The sequence below is a fragment of the Callorhinchus milii genome, unplaced genomic scaffold (assembly GCF_018977255.1).
Source record: "Callorhinchus milii isolate IMCB2004 unplaced genomic scaffold, IMCB_Cmil_1.0 Scaffold6, whole genome shotgun sequence".
Lineage (NCBI taxonomy): Eukaryota > Metazoa > Chordata > Chondrichthyes > Chimaeriformes > Callorhinchidae > Callorhinchus > Callorhinchus milii.
In genome coordinates this window covers 8,372,069-8,389,814 of record NW_024704747.1, presented here as the reverse complement: position 1 = coordinate 8,389,814, position 17,746 = coordinate 8,372,069, and the positions used below count along the sequence as shown (strand labels likewise).

Sequence of the window (17,746 nt, the reverse complement as noted above, 5' to 3'; positions counted from 1 at the left end):
TCAAGATTTCCTCTCGACATAGGCAAGATACCCCTTTAAAGCACAGCTTTATTCTCTGTATTCACTCTTTCGTAGCTAGATTCTGTTTTCCTAAGCTTTATAAGGAGTGGGAAATGTCAACAAAGAAAATATGTTTGTGCTAATGCTATGGTTATTATAATAGCTACACATTGATATGTTTTATGAAGAAATGCTGCAGAACTTCTGAATAAATCTAAGCTTTGAACTGATAAAGCAAGTAGAATGAGAAGAACCCTGTGGTTCGGGGTTTACAGTATGTGGCACAAAGTCAAGATGAACTCTTGTCATTTATCAAACATGATGGAATCACTTTCCCTCAGGAAATGTCTACAATCGGGGGAAGGGCATTTGCTTTTCATAATAAGGTTATTCATTCTTCAAGGGAAACATCACTGGGGGAGGGGGAAAAAAAGACAGAAATTACGTTCAACCCAAGTTAGAAGCATGGAGGAGAAAGCCGTATTTATTTCCTATCAGAAAGCAGATATTTCACAGTACAAGAAAGTGTTAATTATAGAATCATAGAAGTTTCAGCACAGATGGAAGTCATTCATCCTATCTACTTTACAATGATAGCTCTCCCACTGGAGCGACCTACTCTAGTCAAATAAAATATCACCAGGAATAGTTTGTAATATAAATAGCTTAGTCACCAAGAATAGGTTCAACTTTGGTCTTAAAGCTTGGTAGGCCCATTTCTTTCAGCCATAGTGATCTAAACATTCATCTCCTTCTCTCCATATCCTTTCACAGGAGAGCCCTAATATCATATGATAGCTGGGGACTGGGGAAAAAAATTGCAGACTCGTTAAGAATTTGGAGCAATATGGATTAAATTCCTCTTCGACCATCGGTCACCCCCCTTCCCCTCGCTCTCTTCTCCCTTCCCGACCCCAGCTCGGGTCTGAAATGTTGTACACTGTCCAGCACCTTGGGACGTCCTCCCGACATGAAAGGCGCTATACAAATGTAATCTTGTTGTTGTTGTAAGTAGTTGTAAGAGTGATTGGAGCTGACACAGTAAAAATATAGGATGGAATGAAAACACAACATTCAGTGAAAACAATAACAACTTGCATATATATAATGCCCTTCACGTGGGACAGCGTCCTGGAGTGCTTGAAAGTTGCGGAGTCTGACGCCGAGCCAGGGGGATAGGGAGGGAAGAAGTGACCATAAGCACAAACAAAAAGAAAGGTCTTTAGGTGGGATTCGAAAGCGGGGAGGGAGGAGGCAAGGTGGAGGGATTGAGAGAGAGAGTTCCAGAGTTTTAGGGCGTAGTGGCTAAAGGCACGGCCACCAACGGTGGAGAAGAGGGGACGAGGGACAAACAGGAGGGCATGAAGGGATTTAAAAACGAGTGAGAGGATCTTGAAAACGATCTGTTCTGTAATTTGGAGCTAATGGAGCCTGGTAAGGACTGGTGTGATGGGGGTATGTAGATTTGTGCGGATGAGTAGTTGGGAAAGGAGCAGAAAGGAAAGCTGGGGATCGAACCTGATGCTTTAGTTGCGCACGAATTTGCGCTCATCCAAACAAGCTGACCAGACATCAGTGGACTGGAGTCGCAGAGTGAGGAGAAGTAGATTTGTGTGTCATCCGCATACATGTGGAAGTTGACTCCATGTCTGCGGACAACATTGCCGAGAGGTGGCATGTAGATAAGGAAAAGAAGGGAGTCAAGGATGGAGCCTTGGGGTACTCCACAGGTGACCGGGTGGGGGCTAGAGGAAAAACTATTTGCCGAGATGTATCGTTGGTGGTTTGTTAAGTAGGACTCAAACCATGCGAGTGCAGTACCACTAACGTGAACAAGGGAGGAGAGGCGTTCGACGAGGATTGGGTGATCGACTGTATCAAATGCGGTGGAGAGGTCCAGGAAAACGAGGAGGTAGAGAGAGCCCTGGTCACAGAGAAAGAGGGGCTGTCATTTGTTACTTTGACGAGCGCTGTACTGGGGACAGGGCGAAAACTAGACTGGAGGGGTTTGATTAGGGAGTGGAGGGAGAGGTGTGAGCGAAGTTCATTTGCAATGACCCCTTCCAAAACCTTTGCCAGGAAGGGCAGGTTTGTGATGAGGCTGGAGGGATCAAGGGTAGGTTGTTTAAGGAGGAGTGATGACAGTGGTTTTGAGGGAGAGTGGGACTGGTTGGTTGTCAGCCAGCAATGGGTAGAGGAGGGGGAGTTGAGTGAGCAGAAGCAGAGTGGGAAGGATTCGAGCAAGCGGGTGTTGGGCTTCATATGAGAGAAGGCGGGTAAGCCTGTCGGAGGTGGGGGAGGGCTTTGCTGAGTAGATGGGTGATGGGGCAGTCGGGATGGATGCTCTGGGACAACTATCGATGAGTACCACGGTGAGCCCGGCAGAGGATGCCCAAACTGGAGCAGAGGGTGTCCATGGAAGGGTCTAGGAGGGAGAGAAGGTCCGAATGGGAGTAACGAAGGGTGGGGAGGAGGAGCGAGGGCATTTTGGGAGGGGGTGGCTCAGGTCATGTCAGGGGCGGCAGCCAAATGCGCACGGTGAGACTGGGAGCAGAGCGATCTTGTAAGCTTACTGCCTTAACAAAGTGCTGTTTAAGGCAGTAAGCATTGAACATGAATCAGTTCAATTTGGTTTTCTAGTTGCATGGCAAACAAATTTCCCAAAATTGAGCATTTTCAAATAAATCTCTTAATGCATTTTGAAGGAGTTCAAATCATTGGGATGCATTTATTAATTTGCCATTATACAATTTAAAATCAATTTTTTAAATAAAGTAGACTTGACAATCCTGAAACAATGTTGTTCAATTGGGGATAATATATAATTTGACAGAATAATATATCAATTTTTCTTGACAAGGGGAGAGAGAGATCATTTTGTAATCATGTTGAGCAATGTTAAGGGACTTTTAGATCCTGTATCAGCACGGAGTACTCTCAGGTCAAACATTGCATAAAATAAATGCATTGTTGCTCTCTTAATAATGTTGGTGTTCGACCCTGTCTTTGTAAAGAGCTTCAAGACGTTCCCCTGCATGAAGGGCGCTATATAAATGCAAATTGTTGTCACAAGAATCAACCTGAACTCCAATGTATTCTATTTTTTTCTGACACTGTCTACACATCCAATTTGTTGAATTATTTTCTAATTATTAAAAAAAAATTAGGAAAAAAAACATGATCGAATGATTGATTGAGAAGAAATTTTTTTCCCCAAAGTTTGTTTCACATTGAACACAGTTTCCTGAAAATATGCAATTAATTAAAACAAGCATTTTATTTTGGCACATTTGTTTGCTGCTTACCATATTTTTGTATCTTTATCTTAATGGCAGAAATTCTGACATTAGTCTCTGTTGCTAAATGAGCTGTCTGCATTAGCATGATATTCTGAATGGCTCTTCAGTGTCAGCGACTTACTTGTTGACTAAAATTGGTACTACATTTGATTCATAAAACTCACCCAATGTCAGTTTTATTGTCAATAAGATTGACATCCTCAGGATTCAATTCAGGGATCCATTTTTCAATCTCTTCTATCCAAGGGTACTTGAGAGAAGATGGGACCACAATCAGTAGGGGCCATTCCGCTTTATACATGTACGCTACTGCAATTGCTTGAATAGTTTTCCCAAGGCCCATCTGTAGAAAATACATAAATCAACTTCTGTGAATCCTTTAGATTTTTCACAAATTATCTAAATGTAGAAAAAAAGATTTTTTATCTTAAAATTGTTGACTTGCCAAAATACTGTATGACCTTTCCCCAAATCGTACAATGTTTCTTAATATGCCTAATTTGAAAAGATTGGACTCTGGATCTGTCTTTTAAATAGATATGAAAAAAGAATCCAGGGTGATCTGTAATAGATTGATAAGAACTCCTTACCACCAAAAGATGAAACACCAATAAAATAAAATAAATTTGTATTAATTTAGAATGAAGAGTGAGCCTCACACTCTAAGGTAATTATATATCAATCTCCCTCAAGAATCAATGTTAAATACCAACAGCCCGAGAAAACGTTTTGCCAGAAGATATTTGGGGTTTTGTTACTTATTCATGGGGGGAAGTTGGATTTTGTTATTCTTGTTACTCATCAATGCCAAAATTAGGTTTGATAGCAGAGTGGCAATAAACTTTGATTAACTTTTACAAAAACTGCAACAAAATAAATGATTAAATTGCATGCAGTTTGTAGGTCAGAAAGAAAGCATAGCATCAATTATACCAATTAAGTGTTTGTCTTAATGATTTCCAGAAATAGCTTAGAAAACACATGATCCAATATGGGCTGATGGTCTGCAAACCAGAACACACTGCCAAAGCTAATAATAGGCATTATTTGATTTGTCAGAGTAGCCTAAAAGAATGATAAATTACCCAAAACAGTTTTGCCTAACAATTTTAAAATTCTTTTGGGGGAAAATTCTGGATTTACTCTATTTATGCAGCATTTTAGAGTGTACAGAATTTGACAAATTGTTGAATTCTATCTAAACTTTTTGTAAGTGCTTAAAAGAACTTGAATGTGCTGAATGTGATAAATTCAAAACAGTCTTAATTTTCAAGCCCGTTTTCTTTTGCGGTTTGCATTCAGCACACTGAATAACGCTACATGGAGAGTAAATCGAGCCTCAAGTGGGATTTCTTGCCATTTGTGAATTAAACAAGTGAAATCACAAATTGATTACACAACAACAACTTGCATTTGTATAGCGCCCTTCACGCCGGCGAGGAGGGCATTTGAAAATTCCAGCTGGGAAGTGACAAAGGCATGGACGAGGGTTTCGGCTGCTGTGGATGCGAGGTATGGATGGAGGCAGGCAATGTGGGAGGTGGAATGGATGTGGGGGGGAAAGAAAAGCTGGGGATCGAACCTGACGCCTGGATTGCGCACGGGTTTGGTGGGTCTGAGGGAGAGCCCGGGGAGGTTGAAAAGTTCAGACCCGCAGGAAAGAAGATGATGACGGAAGTCAAAGAGCATGGCTTCCGTCTTGCCGATGTTCAGCTGCAGGAAATCTGCACTCATCCAGGCCCTGATGTCTGTCTGACAAGCTGACAGGACATCAGTGGAAAGGGAGATGCAGCTGGAGGAGCAAGAGAAGTAGATTTGTGAGTCATCCGCAATACATATGGAAATTGACTTCATGTCTGCGGATCACATTGCCGAGAGGGAGAATGTAAATGATGAAAAGAAGGGGAGCCCTGGGATGATCCGCAGGTGACAGGGCGGGGGCGGAAGGACCTGTTTCCCAAGACATTTGTTAGCAGTTAGTCAAATTGGACTTGAACCATGCAAGTGCAGTCCCACTAAGGTGGATGAGGGAGGAGAGGCGGTGGAGGAGGATGGCATGATCTGAACACTATGTGATAATTTACTTTAAAGTAGTGTATTTTCTTTCACAATATTAAATATTGTGAATACTAAATAGTTTTTAGGTTGATCGAAATAGATACTTCACAATGTGCAGGCACCCAAACAGGGGCACTCCTCTTTATCTCCCTTAAATGCAAGGATTATTATTATTACTTAGTCTTTTCTTTATCCTAGAATCTACAACTTTTAAAAGACAAACATCACATCTCCCAGCTACTTCTTGACTGATCTTAATTTCTCTCCTGGACTTCAATATTATTGGTAGACTAAACTATGGGCATCAGCTCTTCAATTAGGTCTTCAATAATGTAGACAGAAAGAAATATTCTTACCTCGTCTGCAAGCATGCACCTAAAAAACAAACAAGAGAAAGTAATGAAATAGCAGTGCTGTGAGACTCATCTTAGCATCAACTTGTGGCTATGTTGTACTTAAGACTTTTCAACAAACAGCAGGTATTTTTGGAACAAGTTGCAAAATATGCCATTCTGCCATTGATCACAAAATCTATATCCACTTTTTTAATACAAAGTCTACAAGACATGTAATGATCACAAAAGTATAACTTTTAAGACAATTTCATCACCTGCCATTAATTTTCTCTTCTACATCTACACCATTTACAGCCATTCCATCAGCTCATTTACAGCCATTCTATCAGCTCTATCAGGGATTCAGCAGAGAAAAATTGAATATGGTGCAGATTTTACTACTTTATTATTAAAGCAGTACCACTTGAGGCCTCTCCTGTCAATTGGGTGACCATTTTTGATGAAGCAGCAACCATTCTCAAAAAGGAATCACCATAGCAACCAGAGCCATCTACATGCTGAACTCTGCACTACTGCCAACAAAAGAGTCTTTATCATGCTACAGATTGAGTATTATAAGCTTCAAAGGGTAGATTTCCAGGTCAGGCTTTTAAATGTATTCTGTACAGTATGGGAAAAATGTACTGAGTGAATTGTCCTCAAGGTTTCTATGTAGTGTTGCCTCTCAAGCACAATTTTAATTTTGTTTTCAGCTGCAACAGTAATTAGCATTTCAAACAGCAGCATAATTTTTTTCTCAAGGTTTATAACCAGTCTGAATGCCATTTTTATAATTGTTGTCATTGGTCTTCAGTTTATTTCTGTTAACAGAACAGAAAATGTGCCATCAGGAGCTCCTGTATACTAGCAAAAGGAAATATTTATAATCATGCTTGCATTTGATATAGTACTTTATCACATCTTCGAGACGTCTCAAAGCGCTTTACAGAATAGACTGTAAAGCAAATTGACTGTATTTTGTGGGCGAAACTCGGCAACCAATTGCACACAGCAGTGTTCCACAAACAGTCATGTATTGAGTGGCCAAATTATTATTATTTTTTGAGGGAATTATTATCCCCGGAAAAGCGATCCGCCAATCGACTAACAACCATGTTCCTAATTACAGCTAGGTAAACAGGTGTGTGGAGTAAGGAAACTTGCTCAACGTTTCACCCTGCTGGGAACTGAACCCAAGTCCTCTCACTTGCAAGGCAAGTGCTTATACGATAATCTATTATGAAAGTAATAACATTTGAACCCTGTGGACTTATAGATTTATAATTAATGAGTAAATTTCACAGCGAGATGTGAAACATTTGGTTTATACCCGAATGGCAACCATTTCATATATACTGTGGTACAGATATTTAACATTCAATTTACCATCAAGAGTTCCCGAAGGGCAAACCATGGCCCGCCAAAACAGAATGTCAAGTTATCCACAACAGCTGCCCATCTAAATCATGGTATGATCAATACATATTGTCTGAATGCAATTGGGAACCACATCCACCACCCCAATCCCCACCCCCGCTATACAGCATAGCTAAACCTGCACTGTTCTGTATTACTACATGGATTATTTTACAATATAAATTTGTGGTAATAATAACAATCCTTGTATTTGACATAATAATAATCCTTGCATTTGGTATGGCATCTTATCATGTCTTCGAGAAGTCTCAAAGCTCTTCACCGAATATACTGTAAAGTAAATTGATTGCATATTTTGTGGGCAAAATGCGGCAGTTAATTGGGCACAGCAGTGTCCCACAAACAGTCGTGGATTGAAGCGACCAATTTATTATTATTTTTTTTTGGAAGGAATTATTACCCACGGAAAGCGATCTGCCAATTGACTAACAACTGGGTTCCTATTTACTGCTAGGTAAACAGAGGTGTGTGAAGTAAGGAAACTTGTCCAACAATTCACCCTGCTGGAAATCAACAACAACAAAATTACATTTATATAGTGCCTTTCACGTTGGGAGGACATCTCAAGGTCCTGGATAGTCAGAGTTTCAGACCCAAGCTGGGGGTCTGGATTGGGGAGAGTGGTGGGCGGGGGGAGGGGGAAGAAGCATGATCAAAAGCACATTCACAAAGGAGGGTCTTGAGGCAGGTCTTGAAGGAAGCAAGGGAGGGGGCGAGGTGGAGGGACTGCGGGATGATCTGCAACCTATGGCCAGAGGAGTTGGGGAGACCGACAAGTAAGGAGTTTGCAGAGTCCAGCCTTGATGTAATGAAAGCGTGTAAGAGGGTTTTGGCAGCCTGCAGTGTGAGAACCCTGGTATTTTTTTGGAAGGAGCTGGGCGATGTTGCGGACGTGGGGGAAGGCAGAGTAGCTTATGGCTCAGATGTGGGGTAGAAAAGATAGTTGAGGGTCAAACAAGACGCCAAGGTTCCGGACTGGCTTAGTAAGATGGAGTGTGCAACTATGGATGGTGATGCTGTCATCACCTGCGGTGTGGATGCGCTGACGGGAGACAATCAGGAGAGCCTCGGTCTTGTTGACGTTCAACTGAAGAAAATTAGCTCTCACCCAGCACTTGATGTCTGACAGACATTCTGTCAGGACAGCAGTGGTCCAATCAAACCCAGATCTCTCACTTGCGAGACGAGTGCTCTAACCACTGAGCTACAGGACTCCATATAACATCTTATCACGTCTCAAAGCGCTTCACAGAATATATGTTATGTTCTTACATACTGTAAAGTGAATTTGACTGTATATTTTGTGGGCAAAACAATCACTAAAGCATAACATTAAAGACAATTTCACCCCCTGCAATTATTAGAACAGTTAGGATTCATGTACTATCCACCGACTATATATAATATAATAATCACTGCATTTGATAAATAACCTTATCATGTCCCTGAGATGTCTCAAAGCGCTTCACAGAATATAGTGTAAAGTGAATTGACTGTATATTTTGTGGGCGAAATATACTACCTTTGCATTTAATTGTTCGTTAATCTACTCACCCAATATGATATGAATATGGAAGCTATGAAGCAAACCTCATTTCAGGAACCACTGAGAATTTCAAGAACCCTGGTATTTTTTTGGAAGGAATTATTAACTCCGGAAAGCAATCCGCTAATCGACTAACAACCGGGTTCCTACTTACTGCTAGGTAAACAGAGGCGTGTGGAGTAAGGAAACTTGAGCAACATTTCGCCCTGTCAGGAATCAGTGGCCTTCTTGGTGGCATTGTCCTCAGACATGGGGTCAACTTCCACATGTACGCGGATGATACTCAACTCTATCTCTCTACCTCCAGCCTCGACCCCAGGACCACTGATGTCCTGATAGCCTGCCTGTCAGACATCAAGTCCTGGATGAGAGCCAACTTTCTACTGTCGAACATCAGCAAGATCGAGGCGCTCTTGATTGGCTCGCGCCAGCACCTCTGTACTTCAGGCACTGGCAGCATCAGCATCCATGGATGCACAATCCACCTCACCAATTCAATCAAAAATCTACATGTCTTGTTCAACCCTCAACTGTCCTTTCTGCCCCACATCCGTGCCATGACCCGCTCCGCCTTCCCCCATCTCCGCAACATTGCCCGACTCCGCCACTTCCTCACCCCTCAGACTGCCAAAAAACCTCATACATGCCTTCATTACATCCAGGCCTGGCTATGCCAAAGCCCTGCTGTCAGCCCTCCCAACTCTTCTCTCCACAAGCTGCAGATCATGCAGAACTCTGCAGCTTGAGTCCTCTCCCGCACCAGGATCCGTGACCCCATCACCCCCACCCATCAGAGGACAGAGTTCAAAATTCATGGCCTCAACTACAAGGCCCTCCAATGTCTTGTCCCCTCCTACCTCTCCTACCTGCTAACCCCTTATCAACCAGTCCGCTACCTCCGTTCAGCAGGCTCCACGTCCGCTGCCCAGCCCACCCCACCAACAGCAGGCGGGCCTTCAGCTTCCCTGCTCCCACCCTCTGGAATTCCATCCTACATTCCCTTTGTCTCGCTCCATCCCTTGCCTCCTTCAAGCCACGTCTCAAGACCCTCTTCTTCGACCGTTATTCATTTAAATTATTCATTTAAATGGGTGTACAAAGATATTAAACTGTAGAGCATTAGCTGAAAGGTTGCTAGGTGCAACATAGATGTCTTACAAACTCATTACAAAAATCATATCAATTGCTGCTGTCTTTTTTGACAAAGATGTACACCAATTGGATTGCTTCTAAGCCACCATATAACATTTACATTTTGTTAGTTAATGCTACAGGCTACATATGAATCTTCTGGAAAGGAATATATCAGTATGCCTGAGGACACAATGAAAATATTGAATCTTACAAATTCTACATTTAAGTCATCTTTGTGACAAACAGTACTGTTAGAAAGGTTTTAACATCTACAGCAAAGAGGGCAGTGATCACACTGGGTATTGAATAGTAGGGGGTCCCATAAAAAGCCACCATATAAGACTGATTACTTTAAATCTGAAATAAGGTGCATGTTCAGACCATAGAAATAATTCAAAGTTCTGTTCTCAATTAAAATGAATGGACCACTTTGTGATAGATGCGGCATGCTACTCTTTGGCATTCAAGCAGCTTCAGCTGTAAGTAAGGCCAAAACCAGTGAGTTTCTATGGAGGGCGACAAATTGATAAATCAAACCCACTTCTAATGGTACAAGAAACATGCATACTTTAAAAGCAAAGTTTGTGCGGTAAAACATTTATCATAGTATTTCCTTGTTCTTTAACCCACTAACTTCAGAAAATTCCAAGCTCCATAATTTGGCCTTTTCCTTATCCCTTCAACGAGCTACTCCTGTTCTAATTTAATGTTGTGCTTATAGGAGCTGTTAACATGTCATTGATATGTGACAGCATTCACTTCAAAGTATCATCTATTCTGAACTGCTGTTGTAAATAAGATTGAGAAATAACGGAAGTAGGATTAGTAGAATATCCTATGACTAGTTGGCTATTAAAAAGCTGTCTATAAATTAAAGATCACATAATAACCATTTGCACTTTTTATAATTAAATGCAATAATACAATCAAAAAGTTAACCTTAAAACATAGTTTTGTGGGTCTTCCAAAGTGTCATTACTTTTCCCAAAATACATTATGTCCAATTGTACCAAACTAATGAAATCTGCAATGCCCCAGAAACTACTTCATGAAGTTTTAAGAGGCAAGAACTGATGCAAATCACCTTTTTCCCCAATGATATCAATCATGCAATGCAAACACAGGAACTTGTCCTCTATGATTGATTCCTCTGTGCTTTATAAACAAATGTAGAAGGCGTGAGTTATCAATTTCCACTAACAAACTAAAATATCTTTGAATCTGAACGGGGTTTGAATGACAATTTTGATAAGTCACATGTTTGCATTTATAGCTTTGAAACCACAGGGACTGGTTCTATGCAGCAATACGTTCGAGAGTAGGTAACGTTGGAGAATAAATTGTTGAGTTTCTATTGCAATTACAGGCCAGTTAAATGTGAATCTCCATGTACAAAAGGACATCTGCTCATCAAAATATTTCCTTCCTATAATCTATGAAACTGCTGATGTATGAAACAATTTAGAGTCGAGTTACTGCTTTACACACAATACTATTAGCTAATACTTAAATAGATACTTCATTAGATTAGCAGATATGATTGAAATGAGAGTTATAGTGACAATGGTTGAGTACACTTTTTTCAACTTGCTATTTCTTTGCTTAACTTCTTTTAATCCTTGCATTTGATATAGCACCTTATCATGTCTTTGAGACGTCTCAAAGCACTTCACAGAATATATTGTAAAGTGAATTAACTATATATTTTGTGAGCGAAATGCAGCAACCAATTGTGCACAGCAGTGTCTTACAAACAGTCTAGGATTGAGTGACCTTTTTTTTATTCTTGCTAAAGTACACCAATTTCTGGAATGCAATAGGGCAGTTGGAAACTATCTTATTATCTCATTCATGTCCTTGTTACCTCCCTAGTCAACTTTTCTAACACACTCTTCGCCAATCTCTCTCGTTCACAATTTACAAGCTCCAGCTCATTCAAAACTCCACACTTGCATCCTCATTTGCATTGAACGCCACATGACCATCACCCCAGTCCTCATACTGTCTGCAGTATCCAACAAGTGGAGCCTTCAAAGACGCCACATTTCAATACTTTAATTTCTAGCATCCTGAGCCAACGCACTACAGAATAGAATATAATAACTTCTAAGTTTAAATTAAGATTTGCTTACCTGCCATTTCTCTCAAGGGCAAACTTGATCCCTTCTTTTTGGAAAGGAAGTAGTCTCTGCTTGAGCTTTTCAGGCAGTGCTGATAAGCGACTGTCAGTCTCATTTTCTGAACATTGATTTTTAGAGAAGGAAGAGTGAGGGTTTTGCTGAAGTTCCAGTACTTTTTTCATGACTCTCCTGTAATCATAGTACTCAGTGAACTATGGAAATAATTTACTTTTTGCTAAACATCATAACAGAATTTGATAACCTTATGATATATTCTAAATAATGGCTAGGGGGGTGTTTTAAAGAATTTCACAGAATATACTGAAAAGCGCAGAGACCGCATATTTTGTAGGCGAATGTGGCAACCAATTTTGCTCGTAGCAATGCCTCACAAACAGTCATGCTGTGAATGACCAATTGTATGTGGGGGAATTGTTGGCCAGGACACCAACAGAAAATGACATAACAAAAATATTTCACCAGCTCCTCGTTTAAAAAGCAATTCATATAAATCAACTATCTTTATTTACCGATGTGAAAGGCACTATATATATAGTTTGTTGTTGTTGTTTGACAAGCATATGAGTTAGTACTCAGCGAGTATCCTCCCCTGCCTCAACATAGTGGTTGACTGGAAGTGTTTGACTGCAGTCCTCAGTCCTGTAGCTCAGTGGTTAGAGCACTCGCTTTGCAAGCGAGAGACCTGAGTTCAATTCCAGGCAGAGGGCGAAACCTTGGGCAAGTTTCCTTACTCCACACAGAGCCTAATAATAATCCCTCCAAAAAAAACAAGAACAATAATAAATTGGTCATTTACAATCTACGACTGTTTGTAGGACATTGCTGTGCGCAATTGGCTGCCGCGTTCGCCCACAAATATAGTCAATTCACTTTACAGTGTGTTCCGTGAAGTGCTTTGGGACGTCCTCCCGACGTGAAAAGCACTATATCAAATGCAAGGATTATTATTATTATTATTATTATCAGTGGAGTGCAGCCGAGCACTGGACACTGCCTTATCTCGGGTCGGTGTCCAGCGAAGTGACAAATCACCCTCTGGCTCCAAATTGGTAACTGCAGTCCGCTGCCCGACATGATCTCAAATTGCTTAACCGGAGAGAAAAAAAAATGACCCCCGAGAAGCGCCCGAGTCAGAAAATGTCTTCCTGCGAAGCAGCGTTTCAGAGTGACACAAAAGGCGCCAAAACCAAAGGCAGCGACGGTTATCAGCTGAAACGCCGGGATTATCCTGATCAGCACATCAAGGGCAAGAAGATCAGCACATCAAATACAACAACCATTATTATCAATATTATCACTACAGTTATTAAAGAGGCCAAACTTTACACCGACTCACTTCACGCGCTCTGACCGCCCGCAACTGACACGTGAGACACGGCTTTCCCCCGAAAGCTTCCCGCTCACGCTCGGCCGAAGCGTGTGTGTGTGCGCGGTGACGTCATCCGCGGCCACCGTGGGACGTGGTGCGCGATGACGCAGAACGGGGTTTGTCGGGGAAGGGGGGGGGGCGCGACGCGGGCGGGGAGGGGGAGGAGGTGTGATGCCGGGACAGTGTCTGGTTGGGGGAGGGGGGAGTTTTCTGGGTGATTTTATTTGGGCTGCGACCCCGCCACCCCCCCACTGCTCTCTTCTCGGTTGTATTTTATGTTGGTACAGCATTTCCTCTTTCGGTCGTTTGATGGTATCGGCTATTGTTACCATCTTTGTTTAGGTAAGGGTTTGTGTCCTTTGTCCTGCCGAATGGGAGGACAGTGTGTTTGTGTGTGGTATAGCAGCAGCGGGGCGGGGCGGGGGCAGTGAGGCGCTGATTGACTCCCTCCCCCCCCCCGGGGTCGGCAGTTCAAACCGAGCTCGAGCCCGACCCTCAACTCCCGAGCTCGCGCCGCCTCGACCTAACCTGATAGCTCCCGCCGCCTCGACCTAACCCGATAGCTCGCGCCGCCTCAACCCAACCCGATAGCTCGCGCCGCCTCGACCTAACCTGATAGCTCGCGCCGCCTCAACCTAACCTGATAGCTCGCGCCGCCTCAACCTAACCTGATAGCTCGCGCCGCCTCAACCTAACCTGATAGCTCGCGCCGCCTCAACCCAACCCGATAGCTCGCGCCGCCTCGACCTAACCTGATAGCTCGCGCCGCCTCAACCTAACCTGATAGCTCGCCGCCGCCTCAACCTAACCTGATAGCTCGCGCCGCCTCAACCTAACCTGATAGCTCGCGCCGCCTCAACCTTAACTGATAGCTCGCGCCGCCTCAACCTAACCCGATAGCTCCCGCCGCCTCAACCTAACCTGATAGCAAGCGTCGCCCAGACCATTGGCTCGCGGTTGTTGCTCCGCCCTCGAGACTGACAGCTGTCAGAGCAAATGTCGGGGGAGAGAGGGAATAAAAAAGGAAAGCATTCGATCAGATGAAATGGAAGGAAAACTGTTGCGTACGGGGGGAGGGAAACACAGCTATTTGTCTGCACGAAATCCACAGTAGTTCACCACTTGCCTTGAATTATTTTTTTTTGGGGGGGTGGGGGGTCTGGTGTCTGTTTGCATTCGTTTTATTCCGCAGTTACATATTAGCAAAAACACTACCGTTGTGCGCGGTGGAACCTGTTTCAATCTATTAACACGGCAATTATGGTGATCTGTCTTATCTCTGCGTTGACGGTATGAACAGCACCAGGGGGTAGCTCGACGTTAACACCCAAGGTGAGGTTGGGGATTTAGGCAGCGTTTCTGCACAGTGACCCTGGTATCTTCAGTGTGAATTGGATTTGTTTTGTGTGTGTATGTGGTGGGGAGGGTGGAGTGAAAGTGAAGATCAACCATTCGCCCTTTAAATAACGTGCATTATTATGCACAAATGCGAATCGTCGACTGCGTGTGATGTCTGTGTTGTACATCGTGCGGTTTACACTGTCTCTAAGCCATTATCGTGTGCGCGCGCCATATTATTAAATGGCTCTTTACGCATAATCCTCAATAGGCAAACGGTAAATTGAGTGCGTGGTACTGTTTTTTGGGTGTAGCCTCTCGAGCCTTTTAAACATTTATATTTAGGGTAACCCCGGGTCCGGCTGCCGGGGGTCGGATTGGCCGCTCGGTCTGTCAGTCGGTTCGCGCGTCACCATTTCCTCCGTCAGGTTTGGTTGGAGGCGGTGAGGGAGGAGGAGGAGGGAGGGTAAGCCATGCTCCTCACTCGCTGCAACAAATCCTCTCCGCTGGCGGCCGGTAAGATCACCATCACCATCATCTCCTCCTCAGACCATTCGCTTTTTTTCTCTCTTTTTTTAAAAAAAACCCACAAAAATCGGAGACTTATTTTTTTTACTATTTAAACGCTTCGAAAATCCACACCAGACTCAGTGGGAAAGTGGGGAGTGACGGATGAGCCGCGGAAGCGACGGGTTTGACGGTAAAATTAGCCCAACGGCCTAGTCCTACCGCCCCCCCATCTCCCCCCCCCCCCCCACCACCAATAGGCCGGAATAGCAGCTCGTGTGCTGGGGAGATGCAGTAATCACTGGGGATTTGGAGCAGACAGTGCAGTACAGGACGTGTGTATTGCGGGACTGGATGCTACAATGCCTCATCTCTTTATATAGATTTGTGCTTTACTTGTCGAGCCGAGGGTACGACATGTTAAAACCAGGTGAGAGTTCGCCTCGGTTCACGGCCAGGGGAGTCTGGCCATGTCTGAATATAGCAATACATTGTGCCGCCTGGGTGTGAAGATTGCCTTTAAAAATAGAACCATTGTAATGAGAAGGTTAATTGTGTATCTCCGGATGAACGATAGATAAAAAGCTTAAGTCATGTAACTGACTGCCTTAAAATAGACTGTAAAATCATCAGACATTGTCTGGTCGCCTTTAAACTAAAAGAAATGCTAATGAAAACGCCTATTTTCGTCCTCGACTGATTTGGTATCAGTAATCGTTTTTTTTAATATAATACCGGTAACATTATAATTTGTTCTCTAATGCCGATCTCTAATTTTGTTAATCTTTTGATGCCGATCTTATTTCAATCGGCAACGGTTCTTGTAATCTCATGGAATTGAAGACGGATTTGATATTAAGGACGGTGTAAGATATCTGATCCTTATACTAAGTAGTTAAAATCATCTGTAACTGGAATTACCCATCTTTGTATTGTGGCAGTTATTTTAGCTACTGATTCTACATGCACAGATTTAGAAGTTGTTTAGGGAGAAAGACAAAAGGGCAGACTTTTATTAAATGTGTTGATGGAGACAAATTCTAACAAGTCAGTTGTGCAATCAAACTCGTTAATAAATACAGCTTTTCCTATGTCATAAATGTGAATGTTAGAATATATATGGAGTTTGCAGGTAGCCCATGGAAGCACAGAATGTGTTCAAAAAGCATGTTGTGTGGAGAGTAACCAATAAGTGGGAGTAGCTAGCAAGGTTGGAGAGATTGATAATCCATAATATTGAATTCTTCAATTCATAATCCAGTATTGAGAGATTGGTACAATCCATAATATTGAAGGTTAGGTAGAATCCTAGCCAATTAACACTATATATATACATATTTTTCAAATTCTCATTTTAAATTTCTTCCAATCTGTACTGAGAGTGGTCACAGACGATGAATCTGCTTTGTAGCTGTTACCAGTGGTGCTTTTGAACTAATCACTAAGAAATGCATCTAAACAGCCTGATTTACCTTTCCCTGCACTTTATTGGGGGGGGGTTGATATCGACATTATTTATTTCCCCATGACTGAGAGCATTGCTACAAAATTATTCCTATTTTTAAAAGTGTCTTTCCTCAGCCTTACCCCCTCAATCCCTCTCAACATCACTGTGGCAGGATTCAGAATTCTTGAAAAAGAATTAGGCCCTGTAACAGACTAATTAGTAGAGGTGATGAGTGATACTCTGAACAGTCAGCACCAGTTTGGGATGTCCCACTACCTTATCCTTCGCCCAAGATTTATGATCATTTCCTTCAAAGTACTTTAACTATCAGTCTGACTAACCTAATGGAACCTAGTTTTACTTTTTGGGGGCAAATTTTCTCCTTTCTTGAAAGCACCCCAAGGGATATGGCATCCACAGATATCTGGTGCCTGTTCATGGATATCATCATGCTATTTGATTTTAGGTGCTTCACATGTAATCCCAATTCTGTTCTCACATGACATCACAAATTAATTAGAAGGGTAATGAATGATAATCTGAACAGTCAACACAAAGTCAACCTGCAAATGGATATATCCCTATGTTTCCACCTTGGGATTGTGATCAGGAGTGGGAGGCTATTCTGTCGTGCACTCAGACCAATTGTTGCATTCATATCGCTGAACTGACTATGATCAGTTAATCAGCAGCGACCAAGGTTCAAACCTGCGACCTTCTAGCCTGTATTAATTCTTTGTTTATTATTGCAATTGTTTCTCTGAATGCGACATCAAATTTCTAATATCTTTTAAGTGAAATTCAAATGAAAGAGTTATTTATTTTAGTGAAAGATTATTAAAGTGTTAGGAATGAAGTGATCTGATCAAATGTCAGCCTGGCTCAGTGGTAGCATTCTCACCTCTGAGTCAGAAGGTTGTGGTTTCAAGCCCCATGTCCAGACTTGAAATCATATAGTCTAAGATAACACTCCAGTGTAGTGCCGGGGAGATTTGCATTGTTGTAGCTGCCGTCCTTCGGATGAGATGTTAAACCAAGGTGCTATCTGTTCAGGTGGAAGCTAAAGATCCCGTGGCACTATTTGAAAAGAGAAGTGAGATTCTCTCTGTGTTCAGGCCAACAAATTCTCTAAATA

The 17,746-nt window shown here is 42.5% G+C and overlaps 2 protein-coding genes across 15 annotated transcripts in view; one reads left to right on the top strand and one right to left on the bottom strand.

The window, feature by feature from the left end:
- zranb3 (zinc finger, RAN-binding domain containing 3) overlaps positions 1-14,050 on the bottom strand; it is a 47,749-nt gene extending 33,699 nt beyond the window's left edge. Inside the window, exons 1-4 of one of the 5 annotated variants that reach the window (XM_042336538.1) lie at positions 13,932-14,050; positions 11,942-12,118; positions 5,714-5,732; positions 3,464-3,642 (exon numbers count right to left, since the gene is read on the bottom strand). In XM_042336538.1, the coding sequence (XP_042192472.1) occupies positions 3,464-3,642; positions 5,714-5,732; positions 11,942-12,111 (368 nt within the window). In that variant the 5' untranslated portion in view covers positions 12,112-12,118; positions 13,932-14,050. Of the gene's footprint in view, positions 1-3,463; positions 3,643-4,881; positions 4,927-5,713; positions 5,733-11,941; positions 12,119-13,286; positions 13,358-13,931 lie in introns of those variants that run through there. The other 4 variants (XM_007896195.2, XM_007896198.2, XM_007896200.2 and 1 more) reach the window with 4 other exon arrangements.
- LOC103180385 (R3H domain-containing protein 1) overlaps positions 13,526-17,746 on the top strand; it is a 67,723-nt gene continuing 63,502 nt past the window's right edge. For 5 of the 10 annotated variants that reach the window (XM_007896206.2, XM_007896204.2, XM_007896203.2 and 2 more), the window contains exon 1: positions 15,095-15,173. The gene's annotated coding sequence lies outside the window, so the exon portion shown is untranslated. Of the gene's footprint in view, positions 13,662-14,468; positions 14,652-15,094; positions 15,174-15,336; positions 15,358-15,428; positions 15,595-17,746 lie in introns of those variants that run through there. The other 5 variants (XM_042336542.1, XM_042336540.1, XM_042336541.1 and 2 more) reach the window with 4 other exon arrangements.